Source organism: Cygnus atratus, chromosome 29 (assembly GCF_013377495.2).
Source record: "Cygnus atratus isolate AKBS03 ecotype Queensland, Australia chromosome 29, CAtr_DNAZoo_HiC_assembly, whole genome shotgun sequence".
Lineage (NCBI taxonomy): Eukaryota > Metazoa > Chordata > Aves > Anseriformes > Anatidae > Cygnus > Cygnus atratus.
In genome coordinates, this window is record NC_066390.1 from 2,346,165 (window position 1) to 2,369,781 (window position 23,617).

The window sequence follows — 23,617 nt, forward strand, 5'->3', positions numbered from 1 at the left end:
TGGGGAATCGAGGGTCTCTCTCAGCATTACAGGAGATTAGCAGGGCTCCATCTCTGTTGCAGAATGACATCTGCTGCACAGTAGTGCTGGGGAAAAGGGCATCTGCACGCTCAAGGAAATGCTGTGAAGTGTGAGTCTGTGGAGATGGATGCACGTTGTGCTTTTTGCTCGTTCTGTGGGTCTGGCCTTGGCTCAGTATGGGGTTGCAAGAGGAGCTGGTCCAAATTTAATCCCTTATTCAGAGGGGATGCTGGCATGCCGCGAGTTAGTGCAAAACCTGGTGTCTCCTGAGTCTCTTGTTGGATTCAGAAGAAATAATTCTGCTTGGGAAGCAGCTTTGCAACAAGTGAGGTTTTCTGCACTTCCAGAAGGAGATAGAGGTGACCCATGAACTGCTGGCACCCCCCCACGGCAGAGCCTGCTGCCAAGGAGCCAGTAGCAGCGCTGCCGCTGCAAGGCTGAGCAACACATGACCCACAAAGAAGGACTTTTTTGGCCTCGCTGTTTTGCAGCAGTGATTAAGAAGGATAATGAGCACCTGAAATGTGCATAAAATCATGCACAAAGGGCGTTCCTGTCGGTGTGGGGCTGTGAGGTTGGGAACGTGCCTGGTCCGGATGTTGGAGTGGCCCCAGCAAGCTGCTGTGGTTCACAGAGGTGCTGTGAATCGGGGCTCGGGGAACTCAGGAAAAGCTAAAGTTTGTTTAACTTTGCAAATAGATGAGTCAAGGCAAAGATGGGGCCCAACAGAGTGCAAAAAACAACTGCAGAGGGCAAAAGTCCTCCTCAAATGAGTGAGTCCTCCTGCCATCGAGGTGCCATTTCAGGGCATTCTGCTCGTGCCCTGGGGTAGGGTACAGCCAAGACTTCCCTCCTCGCCTGCTTTCCCTGCTGCTGTGATTAGGGCAGGTAATGCAACACGATCAAGGATCACATCTGCCTTTTTATACTCGGCTGTGTGATTTCCACAGTACAGCTCTGTAGCTGAAACACCTCAAAGCCCTTTGCAGTGATTGTTCTGTCTGTTAAACATCTGGAGTTAGACTCGATAATCCTTATGGGTCCCTTCCAACTCGGGATATTTTATGATTCTGTGATTAAAAGCTCTGCCCTGCTGCAAGCACATTAACGGCTGGGGAGATTGCTCCATGCATGCGCTTTACTCACTGATCTGAAAGATGCCCAGCTGATTTCATGTGGGCAGTCAGTCGTAGTTTCTCTTTCCAGTCGTACAACAGCATCTGCCAGCTTTCTGAGCTCACAAAAGCAGTGAAATGGCTTTTTTCCTTCTTACAGTGTTGCTGGTTTCTGTGCAGTTATAACGCCCAGCTATCTCTGCTATAGCTGAGAGTGCTTCAGCCTCTGTCTCTTGCTCTCTGCAGGGCAAAATGCATAATATTTAAATATATTTACGATATTTAAGCATACTTTATACTTTTTTTATCTAATACTTTATGCAAATGCTCCTTTGAGTGCTTCTGCCACCTCTGCTTGCTCTCAGCCTCTGCATTTCTCCCCTCCTAGTGAGCTGCCCTGATGTTCCCTCTTCAGTTCAGAGGCCCAGCTGAACACCGTGTTTCCCCCATCCAGGGGTTTCCTTCGGGGCTGTGTTGCAGGACACAGCCTCCCACCGTCCGCCTAACCCCTGCAGTGCTGCTGCACCACCGGGATGTGATTGTGGATGTGTCGCTGCAATAACGGGACTGAGATCGTCAGTGATGCGGTCTGTCCACAGGTGTCGGGGGTTTTACAGAGGAGGTAAGTTCTGTTATTGTCTTTATGGAAACTGAAGCAGGGGAAGGGTGAGGATTTGGATGCAACAGGGCTTGGGAAGAAGTCTGCGGGTGGTGGGGAGCTTTCTCAAGTTCCCCAGCATTTAAGCTGCATTTGCTTCCCATTTTCCATCAGCTTTTCAGCAACTACAAAAGCTAAAACCCTGCTCTGAGGTGATTGAAATTTTTACCTCGTGTTTAAAGGGAATTAAATGGCACAAAATCATTATGGGCTGGGCTGAGTCTGTAGCTCCACCAGGCGTGGAGGGGCGAGGTGGGGGCTCTCATCCTGAGGAGACTTTGGTGCACCTGGGAAGCCTCGTTGGATTGACTGGGAGCCTAAATGGCTTAATGAGGTTATAAAGGTCAACCCCCCACACAGCAGTGAGGCTAAGAGGCTTTCCAGGCTCTCCCTGGAGGTGGTGGGGGCTCTGTGCTCTAGCACTGGAGCATCTGCAGCTTGGGGAGATGTGTGTAGTGTGGCTTGGGAGCTGTTTCTGCTCAGCTTGGGGGTTGCTGCAATGATGCTGTGCGCTGATGGAGAGCTGAGCAGGGCCTGGACTGCTCCCAGGAGGAGAGGGAGGACAAAGAGGTGTAAAACTACCCAGCAGCTGCTGGTGTCCAGCTTTGAAGTGTTCCTGGGCACCTCGGGGCAATCAGTGATGGGTTTTAAGGGGATTTAGGAACCGATAGTAGTAATGAAAAGTTTTCAATTAGCTTTATACAAACTGCTAGAGCGTCTTTGCTTAGTCAGTGCCCTCTAAACGGTGGTGTTTTTGTTTTATTTTCACCTGGGGAGTTCCTGGGAGGAAAATTGTTTGGTGCTCCACCCTGCCTTAATGAAGACATCTAACCCAGGAAGCGCCTGTGTCTTGTGCCTTGCTGGTAGCCAGCTGGGTCGTAAACACTCAGCATTGGGTGGAATGGCTCCTGCTCCTTGCATGCAGGCACAGGGAAGAAGAGAGCTCTGCCTTTCTCTCAGTGGTGCTTTGGAGAGAGGTTTTCTAAGCCTCCTCCTTGCGTAGCTGCAGCTGTGCGTGGAGAATTGACGCATTGAGGGTTACGGGGAGAGCAGCGATGTGCAGTCCCTGGATTTGGAAGGAAGGGCTGGGAGGGTTTTACCAGAGGATGGAGGGCTTGACCTCTGCCTGCTTGAGACCCTTCTAAGTTTTGACATTTCATAGAGTTATAGAATGGCTCGGGTTGGAAGGGACCTCAAGGATCATCTGGTTCCAATCCCCCTGCCCTAGGTAGGGATGCCACCCACTAAATTAGGTTGCCCAGGGCCTCATCCAGCCTGGCCTTGAACACCTCCAGGGATGGGGCATCCACAGCCTCTCTGGGCAACCTGTTCCAGTGCCTCACCTCCCTCTGAGTGAAGAATTTCCTCCTAACCTCTAATCTAAATCTCCCCTTTTTTAGTTTAAAACCATTCCCCCTTGTCCTGTCATTATCTGACTGAGCAGAGTTGCTCCCAATCCTTTTCATAAGCCTCCTTTAAGTACTGAGAAGCTGCAAGGAGGTCACCCCGGAGCCTCCTCTTCTGGAGGCTGAACAGCCCCAGCTCTCTCAGCCTTACTTCACAGGAGAGGTGCTCCAGCCCTCTGATCATCTTCACGGCCCTCCTCTGGACCCATGCTAACAGATCAACATCCTTCATTTGAGAACTTGGAGTAGAGACAAAACTAACCCTTCTTCTCCCCAAAAAGAAGCAGTCACGTGCTGGTTGTTGCTATGTCAATTTATTGGAGACGCGAGACTAAAACTAGGATAAAAGCCATTAACGAGCATTGCTGACTAAATGCATGGTATTAGAAATAATTCACTGCATCCTCTTTCTTTCCCAAATCTAAAACGGGGTAAATATACTTAACACAGGCAGTTTCCTTTGCTACGTATTGAAAGATTGGAAAGGTGATTGAAACTGGTCTGATGTGTTTGAGATTGGGTCTGAATCCCACGATCAAGATCACAGAGTAGGGCCAGACCTTGTGATGGATCAGCCCCTTTCATACCTGGTAGCGGACTCTGGTGCCCAGGCCCTTCAGTTAAGATGGCATTTATGGCATCAGATGAGCCATACCATTTAGAAAAACAGAAGGAAAAGGAAAGTTGAGGATTAGTTTCAAAATATGTAATGTGAGTATGAAGCAAACTGCCTCCAAACAGCAGCAGCCACTGAAATCTATCCTCTGGGGCAAACGTTCAGTGGGATTGGTACAATGTGTAGGGAACATGCAAGCCAGGCAGTTTTGGGTGAGTTCTGCTGATGCCAGGGGTGTATCTGTAAGCTAAAAGGCCAGCTGATATAACTAGGTTGATCTAGGGTGGGAGCTGCTAAAACAAGTGAATAAAGCTGAGTAAAGCCCTAATGAAAATGCTCATAGGTAGAAGCTGTCCTGTCTCACACTTCATTTTGATCCTGGAATCTGTGGGAAGACCAGGGAACTACCCCAAAGGCATCGTGTTTGAACTGCGTAATGGGAATGATTCCTGAGCACAGAAAAGCCCTCTTTGCCTTTTGTATCGTGCATAGAAAATGGGTGTGCGGAGTGGGGGAGCTGGGTGCACGTGCTCCGGCACTGGCCGGCTCTTGCCGTGCATGTCGCTTTGTTTCCAGCCTTGCCATTCATCTGCAGCTCTTTACATGTTGCTCTTGGCCGACTTGGTCATGGACACGAGCTTCACGTGGGTGCTCCTCGTGCTCCCACTCCGAACAGCTTCATCGCAGCCCACCACTGCACCACAGACCCCTGCACTGCGGCTCGCGCTGCCGTTCCTGCACGAGCTTCTCTTGGCAGACACTTGGGTGCTGGCAAAACTGGGTTCTGGGCTGTAGACGAGACCTCCCTGGGAATGGCAGACAGCTGCAAAAGGCAAAGCAAAACTGAATTTCAGCCTAGGGGATTCCTGGAGGAAAGGCAGAAGTTGAATGCTCCAACTTACAGATGTTGACGGGGAGGCCTTCTTCTGCACGAAGCCTGTAGAGAGTGGGAAAAGGTTATCCATTATTGACCTGTCTTCAGATGCAAAGCCCTGTTAGCCTCACCTGTGAGCCTGACCCTCCTTATCCTCTCCTGTGGTGCAGAGGCAGCAGGACTCTCTGTGCACCAGTGGAGGTGCGGTAGGACTGATGGGAAGAGCTGCACTGGGGCTGCGAGGCTGACTTGCAGCACGGCAGCTATGAAATAGCAAAATAGCTCTGACCATTGCTTTTTTTTTTCTTTTCCCCTTTTGACACATGGGTCTAAAGAAGCTTGTCCAGCCCTGCTGGTGTCTGTCACTCACCTGCTCTCCTCTCCCTCCAGCAGCTTCCTGTAGGTCGTGATCTCGATGTCCAGGGCCAGCTTGACATTCATCAGCTCCTGGTACTCGCGCAGCTGCCGGGCCAGGTCTGCCTTGGTTTGCTGCAGAGCTATCTCCAGCTCAGAGAGTTTGCACTTTGCATCCTTGATGGATGTTTCCCCACACTGCTCAGCATTGGCCACGGCAGTTTCCAGTTTGCAGCGCTGCAAGGAGCGAGACACGGTCAGTCTTCAGTGTCTCTTGGTATTTTCAAACATCATGCATTATCTAGAGGTGTATTTAAAGTGTGAAGTCCTGGCTACTGAGCATCCTTTGCAGGGTGTTACAGCACCATTTAATTTTGTGCCAGGAGCCCACTTGGAACAGCAATTCGTCATCACTAAGCTCTGCCCTGGTGAAACAAACAGACCTGGGTGTGCTCACCTGGTCCTTGGCACTCCTGACTTCTCCGTTCATTTTCTGGATTATCCGTGTCAGCTCAGTTATTTCTTTTTTCGTCTTTCGCAGGCTATCAGCATTTCTGCCTGCAGTGACTCGGAGCTCCTCAAACTAAAAAAGTCCCAAAGACGTTGTGTGTCTCAGAAAACACATACTTTGAGTTAAATCAGAGCATATTAAGAGCCTGGGGGCGTTTCTCTGGTTTTTAAGAGAGAAATTGCATCCGAACCCTCCCTCTGGCAGTTTTTCTCACCTTGCTTTTGTACCAGGCTTCTGCTTCTGCCCGGCTCCTGCAGGCAGTGTCCTCGTACTGAGTCTTGACATCAGCAATGATGCTGTCCAAGTTGAGATCTCGGCTGTTGTCCATCTGTACAACCACCTGAGTATCTGAGATCTGAGTCTGCAGCTGGTGGGTTTCCTGGTGGTGACAGTGAGATGCTGGTTCTGCTGTGCTCCCAGTCCAGCCCCTCACTGGTGTGTCATGCACATCATGCAACTTGCTCCCCCTTTGTGGTGACAAAGCAGAGATGAATTTCTGGGTCTCCCCGTTCACTGCGAGGAATGACCTCTGCCCTGCATTACCCTTTCTTCCCCTTTCCGATGGGACAAACAGCTTCAAGATTGGACTGTGAAATGCAAGCAATGGCTTCTTGGCAAACAACGGCAGCGGTAGGGAGGCTTCTTACCTCTTCGTAGAGCATTCTCAGAAAGTCAACCTCTTCTTTCAGGCTTTCCACCTTGGCCTCCAGCTCTGCTTTGTTTAAGAAAAAACAGTCCGCGTCCTGAAGTTGTGTTGGGGAGAGAAGAAGGAAGTTCGTTAGTGAGAGCAGACTCGGGGCTACCCTTGGGGTAAGGGACCATGGTGCCGGTACCATGACGGTGCGCCAGCTCCCAATTACACAGTTGCTGCTGATTTGAGTTCAAGCAAACCTGAGCACCAGCTCCTGTTTGTACTTGTTTTGTGTGCTGTTTTTGGGAAATAAATCTCTGCATGCATCCCAAAGACCCAAACCTGGGGAGGAAGGTTCAAATGGCCCCTTGCTCACCTTCTTCAGGGCAATAAACTCTTTCTCAGCGCAGATCCGCTGGCTGCATTCATCTTCATACCTGCGTGGGAAAATGGGAGATTGAGTTCAGTGCAATTACATCCTTGTTTGGGATTCTGCAGGCCTTATTTCAAGAAATGAAACTCCTCCTATTTTTTTTAAACTTTTCCCTAGATGATTTGGGATGCTTTGTTCTTGTTTCGTAGCCCATGGGAAAGCAAACGTTTTCAGAGAGGTTTCAGTGTTTTTACAGATTTGCAGCAGAACTGTTTTGGTTCAACTTCTGCAGCAGAAAACGGTTGCTTAACTATTCTACATGTTAATTCCTTGAATTAGGAAAGAGACAGAGAACCTGGAAGAGACACATTCTGTTTTCTCCATCTCCATAAACTGGGACTTTGTTTTATATACTAGGATGCTGTCAGATCTCTCCGCCTACCTACAGGTTCTCTGGGAACTATGTACTATCATGAAAAGTTCATGATCTCTGCCTGCTTATGAACCTAGAATAACATTTTGAGCCTTACACTCACATTTCTGTTTTTCACTTACATTTTCTTGTTGGTTTCCAAAGCCTCTTGCGCTGCTTTCAGGTCTGTTTCTAACAGGACTCGGTTGCACCCCAGTGCTTCCAACTGCTTCCTTGAGTTACCAATATAAGCCTCAAGCATGGGCATGATGATATTCCTGCATTGTTTTTGACCCTGCAGAAAGCTCCACTTGGTCTCCAGCACCTCATTCTGTTGCTCCAGTAATCGAACCTGAATCCCAGAAAGCAAAATAGGAAATGAGATGAGGGTTAAGTGCTTGTGAGAGCCAGTGTCCACGCAACAGCCATGAAATGCATGGTCCTGCTCCTGGTACACTTGAATGCAGCGTTTCCTGCTCCAATGTTCTTTTGTGCATATGCTTTTTCTGGGTAACTGATGTGGAGATGCACAAAAACCTAAATGCTTCCAGAAAGGGAAAATTTGCAATGGATTAGGAAAATGTGGAGGCAAATGGGAAGGAATTGGAAGGCTGATGAAGCCATTCTCAGCTTGTTCCCTCCCTGCAGTCAGGCCTAGAGATCAGATCAATAGTGCCAGTACATCAAAGCTTCCCTGATGGCAGTAAGACTATATGGCTTGTTGAACGCCTTGGTGTTCAACTTTGAAAGTTGCCCTCAATGTCTATAAAGAGTTGTGTTACAAAGATTTCTTGCCCGTTACATGCTAGACATCTCCCTTGGACCGTTGCGCCTGCAAACTGGAGCTGGGGAGGGTTTCTCTGCTCACCTTGTCAATGAAAGAAGCAAATTTGTTGTTGAGGGTCTTGATCTGCTCCTTCTCTTGATACTTCACTGTTTGCATGTTGGGATCAAATTCCAATTTGAGTGGCTGCAGCAGTTGCTCATTAATGGTGATGGGTGTGATGGAGTGCGGCCTGGAGACTCCACTGACCTTGTAGCCAAAGCCAGCACCTCGGTAGCCAAATCCCATGCTGGCTGCACCAAAGCCATATCCACATCTCAGAGGAGGACATCTTCCAACAGCTATCCTGGGTCTGGAGGATGCCGCGCCATTGAGACTCCTGGTGCTGAAGTAACCCAGCCCGCGGGGGTCCGCGCCACCACCCCAGTGCCACGAGGCACTGCTGAAGCCACGTCGAGGTCGGGGCAGAGCGGTGGAGGACGAGCTGAAATTCCGAGCGGTGCGGCTGGAGTTGATGCCGTAGGAGCGGCAGGACATGGTCACTGGTGGGAGAGGGATGGGTGCAGGCGATGTGCTGGCAGCAGATTCCCGGGTGCAGTTCCCTCTGACCGCAGCGGAGCACCTTCTTCCTTTTATTTGGGCGGAAAATGGGGCGAGGCTACATGAAACTTCCACAAAATGTTTACGATGCAATGAGTTTGAGCTACTTAGCATACGTTGTGCTTACCAGCAGAGAAAGCAGCATATTTGCCCCATCGAGGTCTGACGAGTGGTGTTAAGTCAGAGGGGCCATATTTAGGTCTTGTGTAAGAGCAGTAGAAAGCAGGCAAGTTCTGCTGGATGTTTCCTGGAGGTGTAAAAATTCCACCTTCGCCTTTTTATAGGTTTAAAATGTACCTTTCAAAATGTAAAGTGCTTCCCTGTCAAAGGAGATATTTACATTTTGCTGGTACCTCAGCTTGCAAGTAAGAGCTTTGAAGGAGAATGTGATTCAACCAGATGTTTACTAAATAATATCAGTAATAAATTTGAATTCATAGAGAATTAATGAACAAAATCTTGCAGGCAGGTTAGTGGTAAACAACTGTGTTTTGTTGGGTTTGCCTATAAAAAGGTAACGCAATGCCAGACAAAGATCTTTGGGACGAACTGTATTTCTCAGAAGAGGTGACTTTTCTGCGTGTTGCTGCAAATCATCCAACACGGTGATTTATCGGGGGGGGATTGCTGATCAGTTGAAACTGAGACCTGTGTTTGGAACGTGGTAGCTTTAGCAGATGCTCTTGTTGGCCAAATCCTCAGCAACCCGACCTCTCCTCCCCTCGTTGCTCAGCTTTGAGGTTGGGTTCCCACCTGCTTTGGGGCAGGGCCAGGCTTGGTCCTTTGCCTCCTACGTTGGGTGAGCGCCCTCATTGTGGCGTCAGGGCTCAGATTCTTCCTGGTTTTGCTGCTCACACGCGTGTGCATCGTGTCCAAGGCCTTGGAAGGACGGGGATAGCGTCAGGGCCGGCGTCACCGTGTGGGAGGGCGGCGTGTTTGGTAGGGGCAGGGTGGAAGTTTCAAACGAATGGTTTAGTTTTGTTTACTGCATTTTTCCCCTTCCCTATTCAGTGGTTGGTTGCAATTGCAAGCCAAAATTACTATCCTTGCTGGACAGCTCGACTCCAGAGCCCAGAGAGGTCTTTACAAGGATGGTGCATGAGGAGATCTAGAGGGAATCTTACGATTCTGGGCTGTCCTCAATCCTCCTGTGCCAGACCTCATTGCTCCTGTTTGGATTGCCAGTTTGGACTGTGGATATATTTAATGGCTCCGTGGTGGCATCTCTTCTCTCTCCATTGTCTGAATACCACTTTTTCCCTCATCCCAGGAAACACTTTCTCATTTTAGTGAGACAAGTAGCACTGAATGCAACTTAGAGCACTTTTGGTCAGAAATCTGAGGACAGGGGTTGTGGGAGGGCATGCCTCACAGGCTGCCCATCCCAAAAGGAGAGAGGGGCACTGGATAAAGTTACAGATTCTCTGGTACAAAAGGAAAAAGCAATTGAAATGTTGTTGAATTTACTCAAAAACAAGAACAAAACAACAACAACAACAAAAAAACACAAGATGTTTTGAGCTAGCTCAATTAAACCAAGTAGTGCAAATTGGCTTGAGCAGGTTTAGAATTAGATGTTTGGGTGATTCCCTGGGGAAACAAATCTACAGGTTTTTGTCTTCTCTTTCTTCCTGATTTTTATGGGATTAGGTCAGGGATATGATGTTATCATCCTTATTCACACAAGGTCTTGGGGGCAAAGCTGAGTGCCTGAGTGCTTTGGGAGCTTTTGACTTTGCAAGGCATTTGGGCCCATAAAGGCTGCAAAGTACTTTGGAAAGTGTCACCTCCAGGGACATTGGGTCTCAGGGGGGTTTGCTGCAATTACAGAGATGGTGGCAGCTCTTCAAGCAGACTGTGAAAGGTGGTGGTGGACTGGTGGACTTAGGTGCATTACTGTTTCTTCCTTGTAAGCCTCTTGCAGGGCTGTGCCAGCACCCACCTGCTCTCCTTGCCCTCCAGCAGCTTCCTGTAGGTCGCGATCTCGATGTCCAGGGCCAGCTTGATGTTCATCAGCTCCTGGTACTCGCGCAGCTGCCGGACTGTGCCCTGCTTTGCCTTCTGCAGCACTGCCTCCAGCTCGGATAGTTTGCATTCTGTATCCTTGAAGGCCACTTTCCCCTGCTCCTCAGCTTCAGCAATGGCTCCTTCCAGTTTGCATCTCTGCAGGTAGGAGATTTTCATTATTGCAACTTACTTGCATGTGCCTTGAATAGTTCAGAGATGTTGAATCTGCCTGTGCATTCATCCACCTGCACTTTGTCATATTTTCAGACTCTATAGATAAACCTCCAACTCTAGGACAATTCTCTCTGGCTTGTGTGTTGTCTTCTTGCTGCAGGTCCATACAGATGGTAGTTCAATTATTAGTAGCAGCAATAGACTGTTTTGTTCTGTACTCTGTATTATCAGCAAGTCTGAGAGTCAAGCAGCTGACATGTATTTCATCAAAACTGGGTTAATTACTCCCTTTCTCTAGCGGAGGAGTTTTGGAAATCCACAGCCAGGGAATTGTGATTGGCACATTATTGTCCCTGAGTCATCCTTACCTGGGCTTTGGTGTTTTCACATTCTCCAGTTAGTCTCTGAATCACCCAATTCGGCTCCATAATTTCATTTTTTGAGTTACGCAAGCTGTTGTCATGTTTGCCGGTGGCTTCTCTCAGTTCCTCATACTGAGGAGAGAGAAAATGCAATGAAAATAAATACCAGAGTAGGGAGATGAGTCAGAGATGAAACTGCTATGTGATTCTGGGACCGCAGTCCCGGATCTTGAGCTTTAAGGCCAAAACTTTTGTCACTGGTGGACACAAATGACTCATTTACCCAGTAGCAGCTCTGTGTGTGAAGGCGTTAGCAGACGATGTATCACACATTAGGAAACATAGCAGGTGGCTAAGAAAACAAACAGACCTTTAAAAATCCCGTTCAACCCAAATTAGGAAATCTGAAGAAGCATGGCTCTTAGCAGAAGTGGGGCATAAATACTTCTGTGAGTGTCCATCACAACTTGCCTTGCTGTATGACCAGGACTCTGTGTCAGCCCAGCTCCTTTTGGCAATGTCCATATATTGATCTTTGGCATCATCATTGATGTTACCCATGTCCAGGCCTCGGCTGTTGTCCATTTGCACAATAACAGAGGTATCTGGAATGGCACAACCTGAGCAGTGTCCTAGGGGCAACAGGAGGATTACCAATTGTCTGCACCACAAGTGCTTTCCCAGTATATTTCCATGGAACGGATACAAGATGTCTACTCTGTGTACCCTGACTTGAGGCTCACTGAAGAAACCCAAAGAAGGATTTTCTGCTTTAAGCTCTCTGTTCTCTGCCTCTGCCATCAAGTTGAAACAGATTCCTTAGGATTTTGCCCAATGCAACAGTAATGCCTTTGAAATCCGGAGTGTTAGTTTGAAACATGAAGCACCAAAAATCTCCCTGAACTTAAGTGATGGGTTGTGGGAGCCGAACTCAGTGATCCTCCTCAAGAGACATGAGGTGGAGGAAAAGGAAAAAGTAAAGCCGTTACCGCTTGGAAGAGGGACTCCACCTTGGCTTCCAGCTCAGCTTTGTTCATGTAGGCACAATCCATGTCCTGAAGCGCGTCAGAGAAGGTTTTATGAATTGAAAGAGCATTCTCTTTAATGCCAGCATGCGATGGCATTACAAACTCCTAGTGCTGTTCTTTTCAAGGACATAAGTTTTACCATGTTATTAAATTGATTGCTTCTCTCATCGTTGTAGGCACAAGATAAAAAATGCTAGACAGAGAAGAAAAGGAAAGGTCTTGACCAGCTGGGGTATACAAACATCCCAGAAGACCATGCTGAACTGGAACTGACTCACTTAAGGTGGGATTCAACTCTTCTAATTGAATCTTCGCAAAAGTTGGCCTTTAGGTCCCTCTAGAGTCTCTGGAGAGGGAGAGGCAGTCTCTCACCTGCTGTCTTTCCAGCAATATTGGCTGCTGTTCATACCAAAAGCCTGGAAGAAGAGTTTGAGTTGGTCTGAAATGCTCTTACCTTTTTGAGCATAACAAACTCATTCCCTGCACACGTTTGCCTATTAGTTTCCTCTTCATACTTTCAAGGGGAAGAAAACCAATAGTTTTGCTCCTGGTTATTCAGCCTAAGCAAGAATATGGATCTAATCCTCCTCCACCACCTCCAAATGCTCAACCTCCCCATGGAAACCAACTGTTGACACAAGTCATAGTTTTGCAGACTAGTGACTTGAGCTGCTTTTAAACGCACGCCTATTGTTCGGTTATAGGCTGTGTTTCTAATTTGAATGGGAGGGAATCCTTGATCCCATAAAAACTGCATTTGCAAACCTCTTTTTTATAGTAAGCATGAAAGAGAGAAGCTTAACCAATCATTTGATGCGTGCAGGGCACTAGGAGTACAAAAAGGAGCACTGCTTTGTTTTACATCAGGGGAAAAGAAGAATTTGAGTTGAACTCTTGGGAATGTCGTAGGTATCTAAAGACGGGCCAACTCAGTTTGCTATTACACCAACCTTTAGCCAGAGTTGCTCCTTTTTTGAACCTAATTCTATAATTTACGCTTCTATTTCTATCCTTTGACCTCTGTGATTTTGTTAGCCTCAAGAACAATCTTTTAATTCCCTTGGGACAGGAGATGGACCTGTGCTAGGGTTCTGCTGGCCTGTGACTACAAGGAGAAAGTAGCTGCAGCAAAGATGGGTGTGAGAGCAGGAGAGAGCCATGGATGAAAAAATTTCCAGCTCAGACCTTTGTACCAGCCAGGGAAAACCAAAGACAAAGGCTGAATACATAGAGATGGCGGTGGAGTGAGTGCACTGATCCCGCCAAGAGAAGTGTCCTATGTACGGATTAGCTTACAGCAGAACTGTGTTTGGCTACTGCTTTCTTGTGAATTTGCTTGGCAAATCCCCGTGAATATAATTTTGGAATATACATGTATTAGCAAAGGAGGTGGGTGCAGTGCAGAGTGATGAGGACAAAAGAAAAGCATGCAAGTCTCTTCTATAAAATGAAATAGGGTATTTTCAGTCCCATCTTCCCCGAAATATTGAAGGGCTGTGTGCCATGGGTGGGAACCTTCTTAATTCTTTTGCCTCTAGTAGGATAACAGTGAGGGCTTAGCCCTGAATTTCTCAGCCTTTTCTAAAGGTGCGTTTGCTTTTATCTGATTTTCTTGGCATTCATCATGGCCTGAGAACGTGTTCTGCTCCATGGAGAGGATCAGAGAGAAGTTCATGCATGCAAGCCTGAAAGCTGGCCTGCCTTATTTAGCCGGGCAACATTTTAGGGTAAAGCTGTGTGGGAGTTGTATGTGCTAAGCACTCCTTGGGTGTCAGCCTAAAAGGGGTTGAGAGAGCTCAGCATCTCTCATGATTGGGCCCTGGATGCAGGAGAACAGCTGCTGTATGTGATAGTTGGCATCTACCAGGAAATGGAAGAAGTGTTGGCTTCTTTTCTTGCTTTCTCTCTCAGGTTTTTAATTACAGACCTGAGCTCAGAACCACCAGCTTGTCTGAGCCAGCCCAGCTTCGATCTGCTGACCCAACAGAAACCTCAGCTCCAGAGCATCGCACTGTCCTGGGATCGCATTCTCATTTAGCCCATGGCCTGGCAACTCTTTTGGCCGTTCCAGAGAGGGGTTGGAGCTAAATCCCTCCTGTTTTCCATGCAGGGCACTAGGAATGAGCAGCAGGAGCTCTGCATTGCCTGTGTTTTGCAGGTCAGTGTAGCTGGGCAAAGGCACAGCTCTGGCTGTGGGAGCACGCAGCGATGCTAACACACAGCACAAGCTGCAGGTGTGGAACCAGCCTTTCCAGAAGTTTAGCTCGTGTGCGTGGGATCCATCTTTCCCAACTTTAAAACAGCTCTTTGGAGCATTCCTGCAATGGCATCTTCAGCCAACCGCCTAGAGCCCTTTCGGTCCTATGGAAGGAGGTGTTGGGGGACGATTCATCTGACCCCAAAGTGTCTGTTTCTGTCCTTTGATTGGATCTGATGTAGGTATTTACAGCCAGGCGAAACCAGCCCCACCTTCTGGTCTTGCTCTGTTTGGCTGTACAGCTTGGAAAACCTCCCAAAGCACTTGGGTATTGCTGCTCTGTGACCCCTCTCCAATGCACTTAGCATCCCGTCCCTGTCCCCCCCGCCCCAGGAATGAACCAGGGAGCAGGATAAGGGAAGGCTCTGAGAGGCAGAGGGTGCCTATGGCGAGTCTTTAAACCTTATTTTAAAACAGTACTTTTAAGTGAATTTTACAAGGACGGATAAAACCCACACTGTTCACAGTAAGGCTGATTGCAGTTTATTGGAGAAATTTCATAAAACTCAAAACAGTTCAACAGGAGCAGAAGCTGAGAGGAAACTGGCTGGTTACATTTTGGCATGTAATTCTCTAACCCTCTTCTTTGCCTCCCTTCCCCTTCCATAAAAAGGTGGGGGGGAAGCTAAGAACAAAGGCGCTACAACAGATGTTTTCTTGCGTTTTTAACCCTTGTGCTGTTATTGTCTCTAGGCTGAGTTCCCTGGCTGGTGGAGGGGTTGATTTGCTGCTGAGACAAGTGGGTTATGTGCAGCATATAGCAGCCTGTGGGTTATGTGCTCTTCTGGCTCAAGTTACACGTACTGGGTGGGTGAGGAATTACTATAAAGAGCCCTTTCACCTCTGGAAAATGAAGGTTGCGTTGTTGGATGTGGGTAGAGCTGGAGAGCCCTGGAGCAGATAGAGAAGTGACAGCAGAGCAAGAAAGTTGGGAAATGGAGCAACTGCTTCTTGCTCAAAGATGCTTTGTTCTCAGTTCTGCAAGCCCCTGGGGAGAGCAAGCCCAACAGCAGGGAGCAGGGTTGATCAGGAGGGAACATAAGAGACTGTGGTCTCGGCACACCTCCTGGTTTCTGTCGTGAGCAGGTGAAGAGACCGGTTCTGCTTTCATGTACACCGGTGTAAATTCAAGTCCTTCATCTACTCCGGATTTACACCAGGGCACCAGAGCCAAGGGGACCCGAGGGATGCTGCAAGCTGAGCTCTAACGATGGCACCCATTAATAGGAAGGCTGATTACTCATTGCCAAGCAGTGCTGGGCTTCTGGTCAGCTGGGGGAGAGTTTCTGCGAAGGAATTAAGTGGACTTGGAGATGTCTCTCTGCCGATCCAGGAAGTAGTGCTGGGAGTATGGTTTCCCCTTGTGGGAACGCGATAAGCACGGCTCTTTGGATGCTGTTAATAGCTCTGTGCTGGCAGCAGGAGGTGGTGCTCAACCTCTTCTGCTCCAGGGGAGCTGGTTGCTGCTGTGACTTAGCTCCGATAGCTCTTCTTGGTGGTGGTTTTCGACACAAACCTCATGCTAGAGCTGCTTCCAGCACCAGAGCTGAATCCTGCAGCCAGGCAGCTCCTGCTGCCAGAGCTGGCACTGCCGACCCCCAGGCCAAGCCTGCTGTTGAAGCCTGGCCCCAGCGTGGTCCCACCTCCGTAGCTGCTCCCGGATGAGACCACAGCTGTGATGGGAAACCACAGGGGAGAAGGTTAGTTTGTTTGGGATAGTATGAGGGAACTTCAACGTCTGCAGTTACGTATGGATGGTTTTCCTTGCACAGTCTACCACTGCCTGTATTTCACATATCTTATTCTTTAGCTTTTCTTTCTATCCTTTAGCAGAGATGGCCTTAGACTCTGGAGTGTCCTGGAGCAGTCTTAACTTATAAAACCCTTCAAGTTCAGAGTTGGCCAGAGAAAAGATGCATCAGGCTCCTTGGCCACCTCAGTCTTGCAAAGAGTTGCAAAACCCATATACTCCATTTTTGTGCTGGTAGCTAATAGCTGCGTAACTTATTCTCATTGTGTTATTGCCAGGCCCAGGTACATCTAAGGCACAACTCGATGAATACTCTATCTGTCCAATCTATTAAGAGCCAGATTACTTACAAATATTCACTGCACCAACGCCTTCTCCAGCCAGCCTGGAAGAGAGGACAGAGAAGAAAGGGCTCGTTATTTAGGACAGGTTCAAACAACAGTTTGGCATCAGTGCTGTTAAATAGTGGAGCGGTCTGGGATTCATTCTCATTGATGCAAAATGGCACAAACCTGCTCGTGGAGCTGAAGCAATATTTACTCCTTTCAGTGATCTAACCCTGAGGGTAATACTCACTTCTTAGGAAGCAGCGAGAGTTAAAGTTTAACCACCGCTTAAGGTATCAAACGCAGACTAATGAATGTCCAGTAGTAATTAAATCAGTTGAGATATGCTTGCAGTGCATTAAGCTGCAGCTGCTGCAGAAAGGAAGCAAAAATTGCTCAGTGCAAAATACTGAGCTTCCAAGGATGGGATTTTCCCATCCCTCTTCTGTGGAACCAGCTGGTATAAATAAAGGTGTTTGACTTTGCTTATGTCTTCTGCTGGGAAAGCTGCAATGTGTGGGCGTGCAGCCCTCCCTAAAGCTCACTGCTCCTGGAGTTTTGTAGCCCTTCCCTTTCTTGTTGCAGATAAATGTGAAAATACCTATGGGTTTAGACGTTATTTGGTTTGCAGGGGCACAAGGAGTCACCCACCTGCTCTCCTCGCCCTCCAGCAGCTTCCTGTAGGTTGCGATCTCGATGTCCAGGGCCAGCTTGACGTTCATCAGCTCCTGGTACTCGCGCAGCTGCCGGGCTAGGTCTGCCTTGGCTTTCTGCAGAGCATCCTCCAGCTCGGCCAGTTTGGCTTTGGCATCCTTGAGGGCCAGCTCCCCACGCTCCTCCGCTTCGGCGATGGCTGTCTGCAGACTGGCACACTGCAAGAAGTAGAAGTGTGTCTGGTGACCCCTCGGTGGGTTTGGACCCCAATGTCCAGGCATCCTCACAAGAACACAAGGTGGTGGAGGTGCTCCCACGTTTGGAGGGGTGCTGCGCACCGTACCTGTTTCCTCACACTGTCAATTTCCGAGTGGAGCTGTTGGACCACGCGTTTCATCTCTGAGATCTCCACCTTGGTGTTGTGCAGGTCAGCCCCGTGCTGGCCAGCAGTGAGCTGCAGTTCTTCGTACTGAGAAGGGCAGGGACATGAGACACCAACAAAAAGTCATTGAACTCATTGGTAGGGGCTGACCCTGCTCTGATCCTCTCTCGACTGGGTCTTCTGTCTCTTTCTGTACTCAATAAAAGCTCGTCCTCATGAACTTCAGCATATTGCCTTCCTCCCTCCATCTCTCCTTGTTCTCCTCTACCTCTCCTCAAAATGGCATATACAAAAAACTCAAAATCTTATCCAAATCGACTTGATTTTGCACCCTACTCCACAGTTCTACCTGCTTGCACTCTCCCATATAAAATAGCCTTTGGGAAATGCTAAGCAATAATTTTCTAGCTCACCTGATTAATTTTCACATCCTCACCTTGCTCTGGTACCAGGATTCGGCCTCTGCCCGGCTCCGGTTGGCGATGTCCTCGTACTGCGCCTTGACCTCTGCGATGATGCTGTCCAGGTCCAGGCTCCGGTTGTTGTCCATGGACAGGACCACGGAGGTGTCGGAGATTTGTGACTGCGTCTGAGACAGCTCCTGTAAGTCCAACAACATCTGCGCTCAGGCCCAAATATTGACCCCAGTGCTTGTCCTAGAGATTATGCATAGTACAGTGGTAGGGGTGGGAGGGGAACTGAAGCTCTGAATATCTCTTTTGGACCTGTTTGATGCTGTTGGTAGCAGGAAAATGGGGAAATAGCAGAAAAAGGAAATCTGACAAAGTCTTACTGCTTCATAGAGAGCTCGCAGGAAGTTAATCTCATCCGTCAGTGCATCCACCCTGGTTCCCAGGTCCACCTTGCTCATGTAGGCAGCGTCTGCATCCTGGAACCATAACAATGGAGATGGAAAACCACACCTTGCCTACCTGCTCCCTTGCACAAAGACCGGTTGTCATTTCATGCAAACCTCAGGGGACAAACCAGGACTGGGAGTTCCTTGACCTCTGTGCCTTTAAACAGAGCCAAGAGCAAACTGATCAAATTGATTTCTTCCCCCCGTTTTTTTTTCTTGCATTCTACATTTCCTCTGAGAATGGGGATATCCATAGACCTAAGCAGTTTTTGACATATCAGAAGCCACTGGATTTCTCATACTTTGCCTGTGCAAAGGGGCAGAGCATCCAGCAGAGTGACTGCAAGGTATGGATGACCCAGGTTTGATCTTGTATCTTGGGGATCACAGCTCACATGGATTTTGGATGAGGGGCCTGAAACAAGAATGAGCTATTGCCAAGGACTGACACACTGGCACAATTTGGTGTTTCATCTTCAAGGAGGGATGACTACACATTTGCTAAGTGCTTTGCCCAGCTTGGCATTGCTGGCTAAAAAGGGTCATTTGCATTCAAATGCATTTTGTCTTTAAAAATTGTGTCCCTTCTTTGTTGTTGGCCTCACCTTCTTGAGTAACATGAAGTCGTTCTCTGCAGTCGTGTGCTTGTTGACCTCCTCCTCGTACCTGTTGGAAGGGGAGACGAGCATTGCTTTACAGCTCCCAACCTCCCTGTCTGCCACAGGGGTATGGAAATCCCTCCTCCACCCATTCATGTAGGGCGCTGGTGGAGAGAATAGAGTCTGTTCCCAGGGGCTTTTAGAGCCCGTGCATAGATCTTGGGAGAAAACAACATAAATAGCTACCTGGTAATGCACGTCTGTCCTTGCTATGTCAGTGCATATATTATGTCTATTATTATATATATATATATATATATCACAGATTGTGATAGAAAGACAGCACCCTTGGGCTAGGTGGTGGAAGGAGGCCATCTAGAAAAGCTGCAGGCCTTCATTAAAGGCATGTTTTATCCTCCCCGACGTTTTCGCTGTGAATGGGAGCCTTGTACTCCCCAAATTTTCTCAGGCCGGGAGGGCTGGGTGGAGCCGGAGCTGAGCTCGCCGCCGCCGCGCCTGCCTTAGTCAGAAGAGCCGGGATCTCTGACGCCAGCTCCTGTGGTGGCTTCGGGAGGGCCGGGGATGGCCAGAGTGCGGAGAGCTGAGATCGGGATCGGGGGATCTCCGACGCCAGCTCCCGTGGTAGCTTCGGGAGGGCTGGGGACAGTTGAGAGCTGAGGTTGGGCTCGGCAGCACCATGCATCCCGCTCCTGGGGAAGGACGAGAACTGGCGCTGGCCGTGGAGTGGTGCCCGGCTCAAACAAAGTGAATTAGGTGCGGGAGATGAAAGGCAAGAGTTCAAAGAAAGGAGTCTGTGCAGCTCATAAAAACATTAGCCTTTCATGACCCTTTTGTAGGGGAAGGGCTTCAGATTTCTTCTCAGGAATGTCCAACCCTTAAAATCATTGCAATTAAGTGCTAGCCTCTGTATAGATTTGTGGGTCTCTAAGCTCTTAGCCATGTAGAAGAAGAAAATTAATTTGGCATATGTCTAATTTCTAATTACTGAATTGATTAATATTTGACTCTGAAGAGTAAAGCATTAGAAAGAATAATTTAGGATTCACAAAGTGTAAAAAAATAAAATAAAATTTACAGGCAAGGAGAACAAATTCCTAGCAAATTTGTTTTTTTGCTAGGGGACAGAAACAGTGACATCCCCCTGGTAGGTGCAGGTGTTGTTGCCACAATGCAAGGTGATGATGACCTCAGCTAAGTGCTGAGGTGTGTGATGTAATTGAGCTTTTGCCCAGAGATTCCCTGATCTGGAGCCAGAAGGAATACTTGCCACTTTATGTCAGATGCAGGTAGAACATGAAAGCCTGAGCCTCTTCCAAGACGTGACCTTTACTTTTCAAAGGATTTCTTGTCTGAAGCCATGGTGAGCACAAAGATCTTCTCTCATCTGAGCAATCTCTGCTGCTGCAGACTGTGCTAATGTTAGGCATTGCTTTTCAAAGTTTAAAATTGCTTTCACTGTGGTCCTGAGAGGAGAATGGAAGGAGGAAACTCTGACCCATGTAATCAACAGCATTATTGTGCTTATGGCAGGGATTCATCCCTGCTCAGCTACCTGGAAATTGGATGTTTTGGGTTTTCCTTCTGTAGCTGATGGAAAAAGATACTTATCCCATCCTAAAATGTATTCCAGCTGGCTAATTTCTAGCAGACTCTGAGGTCTAGAATGGCCAAACTGACATAGGACAGAATTTTTCTCTGCTAAGCGTTTCATTTCTGAAGTCACAGGGAACCAGAAAAGAGGCCTGAAAGTAGACCGTGCCGGATGATTTCTCTGCCCCAAGGCAGTCGTTTCTGTTCCAATGCTTGTTTTAGGCTAGAGGCACTGTTGGTAAAGGTGGCAGAAAGTGTCAGACGTGTGATCTCCCAAGAAGGGCAGAGCAGAGGGTTTTTGGCAGAATGCGCGTCCTTGTTTTGAATTGCAGCCTGCTCCTAGCTCTGCCTCTCGTTTTTCTGGTTCCAGATTGACAATTTAAGCTCCTCACTTATTCACATCCATTAAGCAGTGTATCCCTCGTGGGCATGGTAGCAGACACTAAGGCTTGATAGATGTTTTTCCAAAGTGCAAAGAGTGGATGAGAGGGAACACCTACTCCTAACAGCCTAAAGAGTTACTGAGCTGAGCTGAATCCCTCGGCAGAGACTTCAGTGACTTTCCACGGGGTGGAAATTAGCTCCTGGCTTTCAGGAGTGCTAGAACTACCCAGTACATCCATATTAATTAGCATTATTATTTTTTTTTAATAAAAGAGAGACAAAGAAACAATTAAGCACACACTTAAAATTGATCTTTCTTTTTAGGAAGATTTTCTCTCCTGGAAAGGAACTCACATCAATAAGAAATGTGAGCGTTCAGAGTGCTTGGATATTCAAAAAAAAAAAAAAAAAAAAAGCATATGTCGTGTAATGTGTAGAGTGCTGCTGCTGCTGCTATTTATATGCAGCTAAAGTGAGGGGAACCAAGTCATGTTAGTCCTTTCTGAGGTTTCACAGTTTTTGGTTGCCTTGGGTCTTTTAGCTCATCCAGAAGGAGGACAGAATGAAGAAAAACTGGATGGGTTTCTTTCTTTCTTTTGTGTGTGTTGCTTACCTGATCTTGAAGTCTTCAACAGCATCCTGCATAGCCTTCAGCTCAGAGCTGAGCTGCAGCCTGTCCCCTCCTAGAGCCTCAAGCTGTCTCCTCATGTTGCTGATGTACACTTCAAACATAGGCTCAATGTTATTTTTCACAACTTTTTGGTCTTTCAGGAGGCTCCATTTGGTTTCCAGTACCTTGTTTTGTTGCTCCAGGAACCGCACCTGAAACCCATCAGAGCAGTTTAAAGCATTCAGAACCATCAGCTTAAAAACTGCCTCACTTTTCATGAGAAATGAGCTTTAATGTGAGGGGTTTTGTTGTTGTTTTCATTCTATTTCATGTAATATAAAGTGGGCTTTAGATAGTGATATCACTGATAGGAAAATTTGGAAACCAGGAACAGTATTCAACTGCAAAGAAACCTGCAAATATAGTGTGCTCTATATCCAGACCATCTACAAGCTCTGACAGAGTGACGTTATGTTTACGGAGGTAGTGAGCCAAACAAATTCCTGAGCATTAAGATTTAGAGCTGAGGTTTTAGAAGCTAGCTTATAACATCGAGAGCAATCCTGATCCCACTGTACTTGCAGTGACAAACATGCCAGGCTGGATGAAGAGAAACACGTCTTACCTTGTCAATGAAGGAGGCAAATTTGTTGTTGAGGGATTTGATCTGGTCCTTCTCCTCCTGACGCACTCTCTGCATGTTGGTGTCAATCTCCAAGTTAAGAGGTGCCAGGAGGTTTTGGTTGACTGTGACCCCTTGAATACCTCCAGGGCCGCATCCTCCTCCAAACCCAAACCCAGCTCCACCAGCCCTGTAAGCAAACCCACCATGACCTAACCCATAACTGTATCCTGGTCTAGCAGAGCAATACCCTCCGCTCATGGAAATCCTCTTGCTTCTCCTTAGGTTGTGAAGGCTCCTGCTGCCAAAACCACCGCTAATCTGTCCTATGCCTCCACCACTGCTGCAGGACATGGACATGGAGCTGAAGCTGCTTCGGTTTACAGGCATAGTGGCAGAAGCAGCACTAACACCCTTAGCGAGTCCTCCTGACCTAGTGCCAACTGACTTCTGTGCGATTGTTTGCTGGTGGCAAGAGCAGAGGATGATGAGGTGAGATGGCAGATGGGCAGAGATCTTCCAGAGTTGGGAGCTGGAGTACCCCCCTGCCTTATATCCTTTTGGAGAGGGCTGCAGCCCAGTTGACTGAGCTAATCAGCTTGGTATGCTGGCACGTGGCCACCTTTCCCAGCCCGTTAATCACCTGGCTCACTAATGCAACAGGTTGGCAACCTTCAGGCTCATAAAGCTAACTGAAATTTCTAACCTGTGTTTTTCAGAGTGGTGATTACTTTACTGGTGGGAATATATATACGTATATATATATATAAAATATATCTGTGTGTCTGAAAGTTCCCTTTGAGCTTGCTTTTAGCTTGGTGTCAGTGCCCATTTAGTTTAAAGCTGACAGGACTGAATTTTCCACAAGAGGGAATTTAGAGATGTTGAAAATGTCAATTTGATGTGCTTCACTAAAGAAAAATCTGAATTTGCCCCTCAGTTGCTCCTGGGGTAGGAGTGACCTGTCTTGACCTAGGCAAGGAGAAGTTAGATGTCTCGGTCTCTGCTCTTCAGCTTTGCAAGCAAGACTTCATCTGCACACTGGTACTTCTGATAAAGATAATTTGGGAGGCATCTGTGCCTTTCTGTTTGCTACAGGGGGAGCCTGGATGCTTTGCTTAGCTAAAAGGCTGAATGATGACATAGCTGAAAGCAGATGTTCCCCCAGAGAGAGAACAGGTTGCCATGTGAAACTCCAGGCCAACAGATACCTGTTTGCTGTTGGATAGCGTTGGAATAGCCTCCAGCAAACCTGTTCTGCTGGTGTCAGGAGAAATATGGTCCAGAGATGCCAAAGGAAGACGGGCAGGTGTTAACAAGGACAAGCTATTTCCTTTCAGGTAGTTTGTTATTGTGCTTAGATCTGGAGGATTAATGAAAATCAGGGGTTTATTGTATCGCCTTCTCTTTAGGCTAGGAGTTGGCGTGCCCTTAATGTGCGTCACGTTTACCTCTAGCGCTTTAGTCACTCAGCAGGGTTGTGTCAGAGACTGAACCAGCACAATCTGCTGCGGTAACCTCAGCACAGGGGTTGTTTCTTAATATGGGCTTCGGTGCTTTTGTAGTTAGCCTCTCATTTCTGCTGTTCAGGAGAGGGGAACTAAACCTTCCTTACTCTCAGGGTCCTACACATCTTC

At 47.8% G+C, this 23,617-nt stretch overlaps 3 protein-coding genes across 3 annotated transcripts; all 3 read right to left on the reverse strand.

Annotated features, from left to right (window-relative positions):
• Positions 1-5,056: 5,056 nt before the first annotated feature.
• LOC118260645 (keratin, type II cuticular Hb4-like) lies at positions 5,057-8,292 on the reverse strand. Its single transcript, XM_035571047.1, has 7 exons — positions 7,840-8,292; positions 7,115-7,323; positions 6,563-6,623; positions 6,203-6,298; positions 5,770-5,934; positions 5,502-5,627; positions 5,057-5,281 (listed from the first exon to the last, which is right to left on the reverse strand). Exons 1-7 carry the CDS (start codon positions 8,290-8,292, stop codon positions 5,057-5,059), a joined length of 1,335 nt encoding a protein of 444 aa, XP_035426940.1.
• Positions 8,293-10,248: 1,956 nt separating this feature from the next.
• On the reverse strand, positions 10,249-11,699 carry LOC118260665 (keratin, type II cytoskeletal cochleal-like). Its single transcript, XM_035571079.1, has 4 exons — positions 11,642-11,699; positions 11,370-11,530; positions 10,905-11,030; positions 10,249-10,518 (listed from the first exon to the last, which is right to left on the reverse strand). The coding sequence occupies exons 1-4, from the start codon at positions 11,697-11,699 to the stop codon at positions 10,249-10,251; spliced, it is 615 nt and encodes a 204-aa protein (XP_035426972.1).
• Positions 11,700-15,656: 3,957 nt separating this feature from the next.
• LOC118260666 (keratin, type II cytoskeletal cochleal-like) lies at positions 15,657-23,613 on the reverse strand. Its single transcript, XM_035571080.1, has 10 exons — positions 23,596-23,613; positions 21,984-22,445; positions 21,362-21,570; positions 18,760-18,820; positions 18,089-18,184; positions 17,732-17,896; positions 17,257-17,382; positions 16,911-17,131; positions 16,284-16,318; positions 15,657-15,856 (listed from the first exon to the last, which is right to left on the reverse strand). Exons 1-10 carry the CDS (start codon positions 23,611-23,613, stop codon positions 15,657-15,659), a joined length of 1,593 nt encoding a protein of 530 aa, XP_035426973.1.
• Between the last annotated feature and the right edge of the window lie 4 nt (positions 23,614-23,617).

What these genes read in the sequence shown, in the direction of transcription:
- LOC118260645 (XM_035571047.1), bottom strand. Translation starts at nt 8,292, where the DNA reads ATGTCCTGCCGCTCCTACGGCATCAACTCCAGCCGCACCGCTCGGAAT. An exon ending in TTGCTTCTTTCATTGACAAG is followed by an intron (nt 7,324 to 7,839) that starts GTGAGCAGAGAA and finishes TCTGGGATTCAG; the next exon opens with GTTCGATTACTGGAGCAACA. An exon ending in AAGCCTGGTACAAAAGCAAG is followed by an intron (nt 5,628 to 5,769) that starts GTGAGAAAAACT and finishes GGACTTTTTTAG; the next exon opens with TTTGAGGAGCTCCGAGTCAC.
- LOC118260666 (XM_035571080.1), bottom strand. An exon ending in TGCGAGCTCTCTATGAAGCA is followed by an intron (nt 17,897 to 18,088) that starts GTAAGACTTTGT and finishes TTGGACTTACAG; the next exon opens with GAGCTGTCTCAGACGCAGTC. An exon ending in CTGGAGGGCGAGGAGAGCAG is followed by an intron (nt 16,319 to 16,910) that starts GTGGGTGACTCC and finishes CCTCTCTTCCAG; the next exon opens with GCTGGCTGGAGAAGGCGTTG.
- LOC118260665 (XM_035571079.1), bottom strand. Translation starts at nt 11,699, where the DNA reads ATGGCAGAGGCAGAGAACAGAGAGCTTAAAGCAGAAAATCCTTCTTTG. An exon ending in TCCTTCTTTGGGTTTCTTCA is followed by an intron (nt 11,531 to 11,641) that starts GTGAGCCTCAAG and finishes TGTTGCCCCTAG; the next exon opens with GACACTGCTCAGGTTGTGCC. An exon ending in GTGAAAACACCAAAGCCCAG is followed by an intron (nt 10,519 to 10,904) that starts GTAAGGATGACT and finishes TCCTACCTGCAG; the next exon opens with AGATGCAAACTGGAAGGAGC.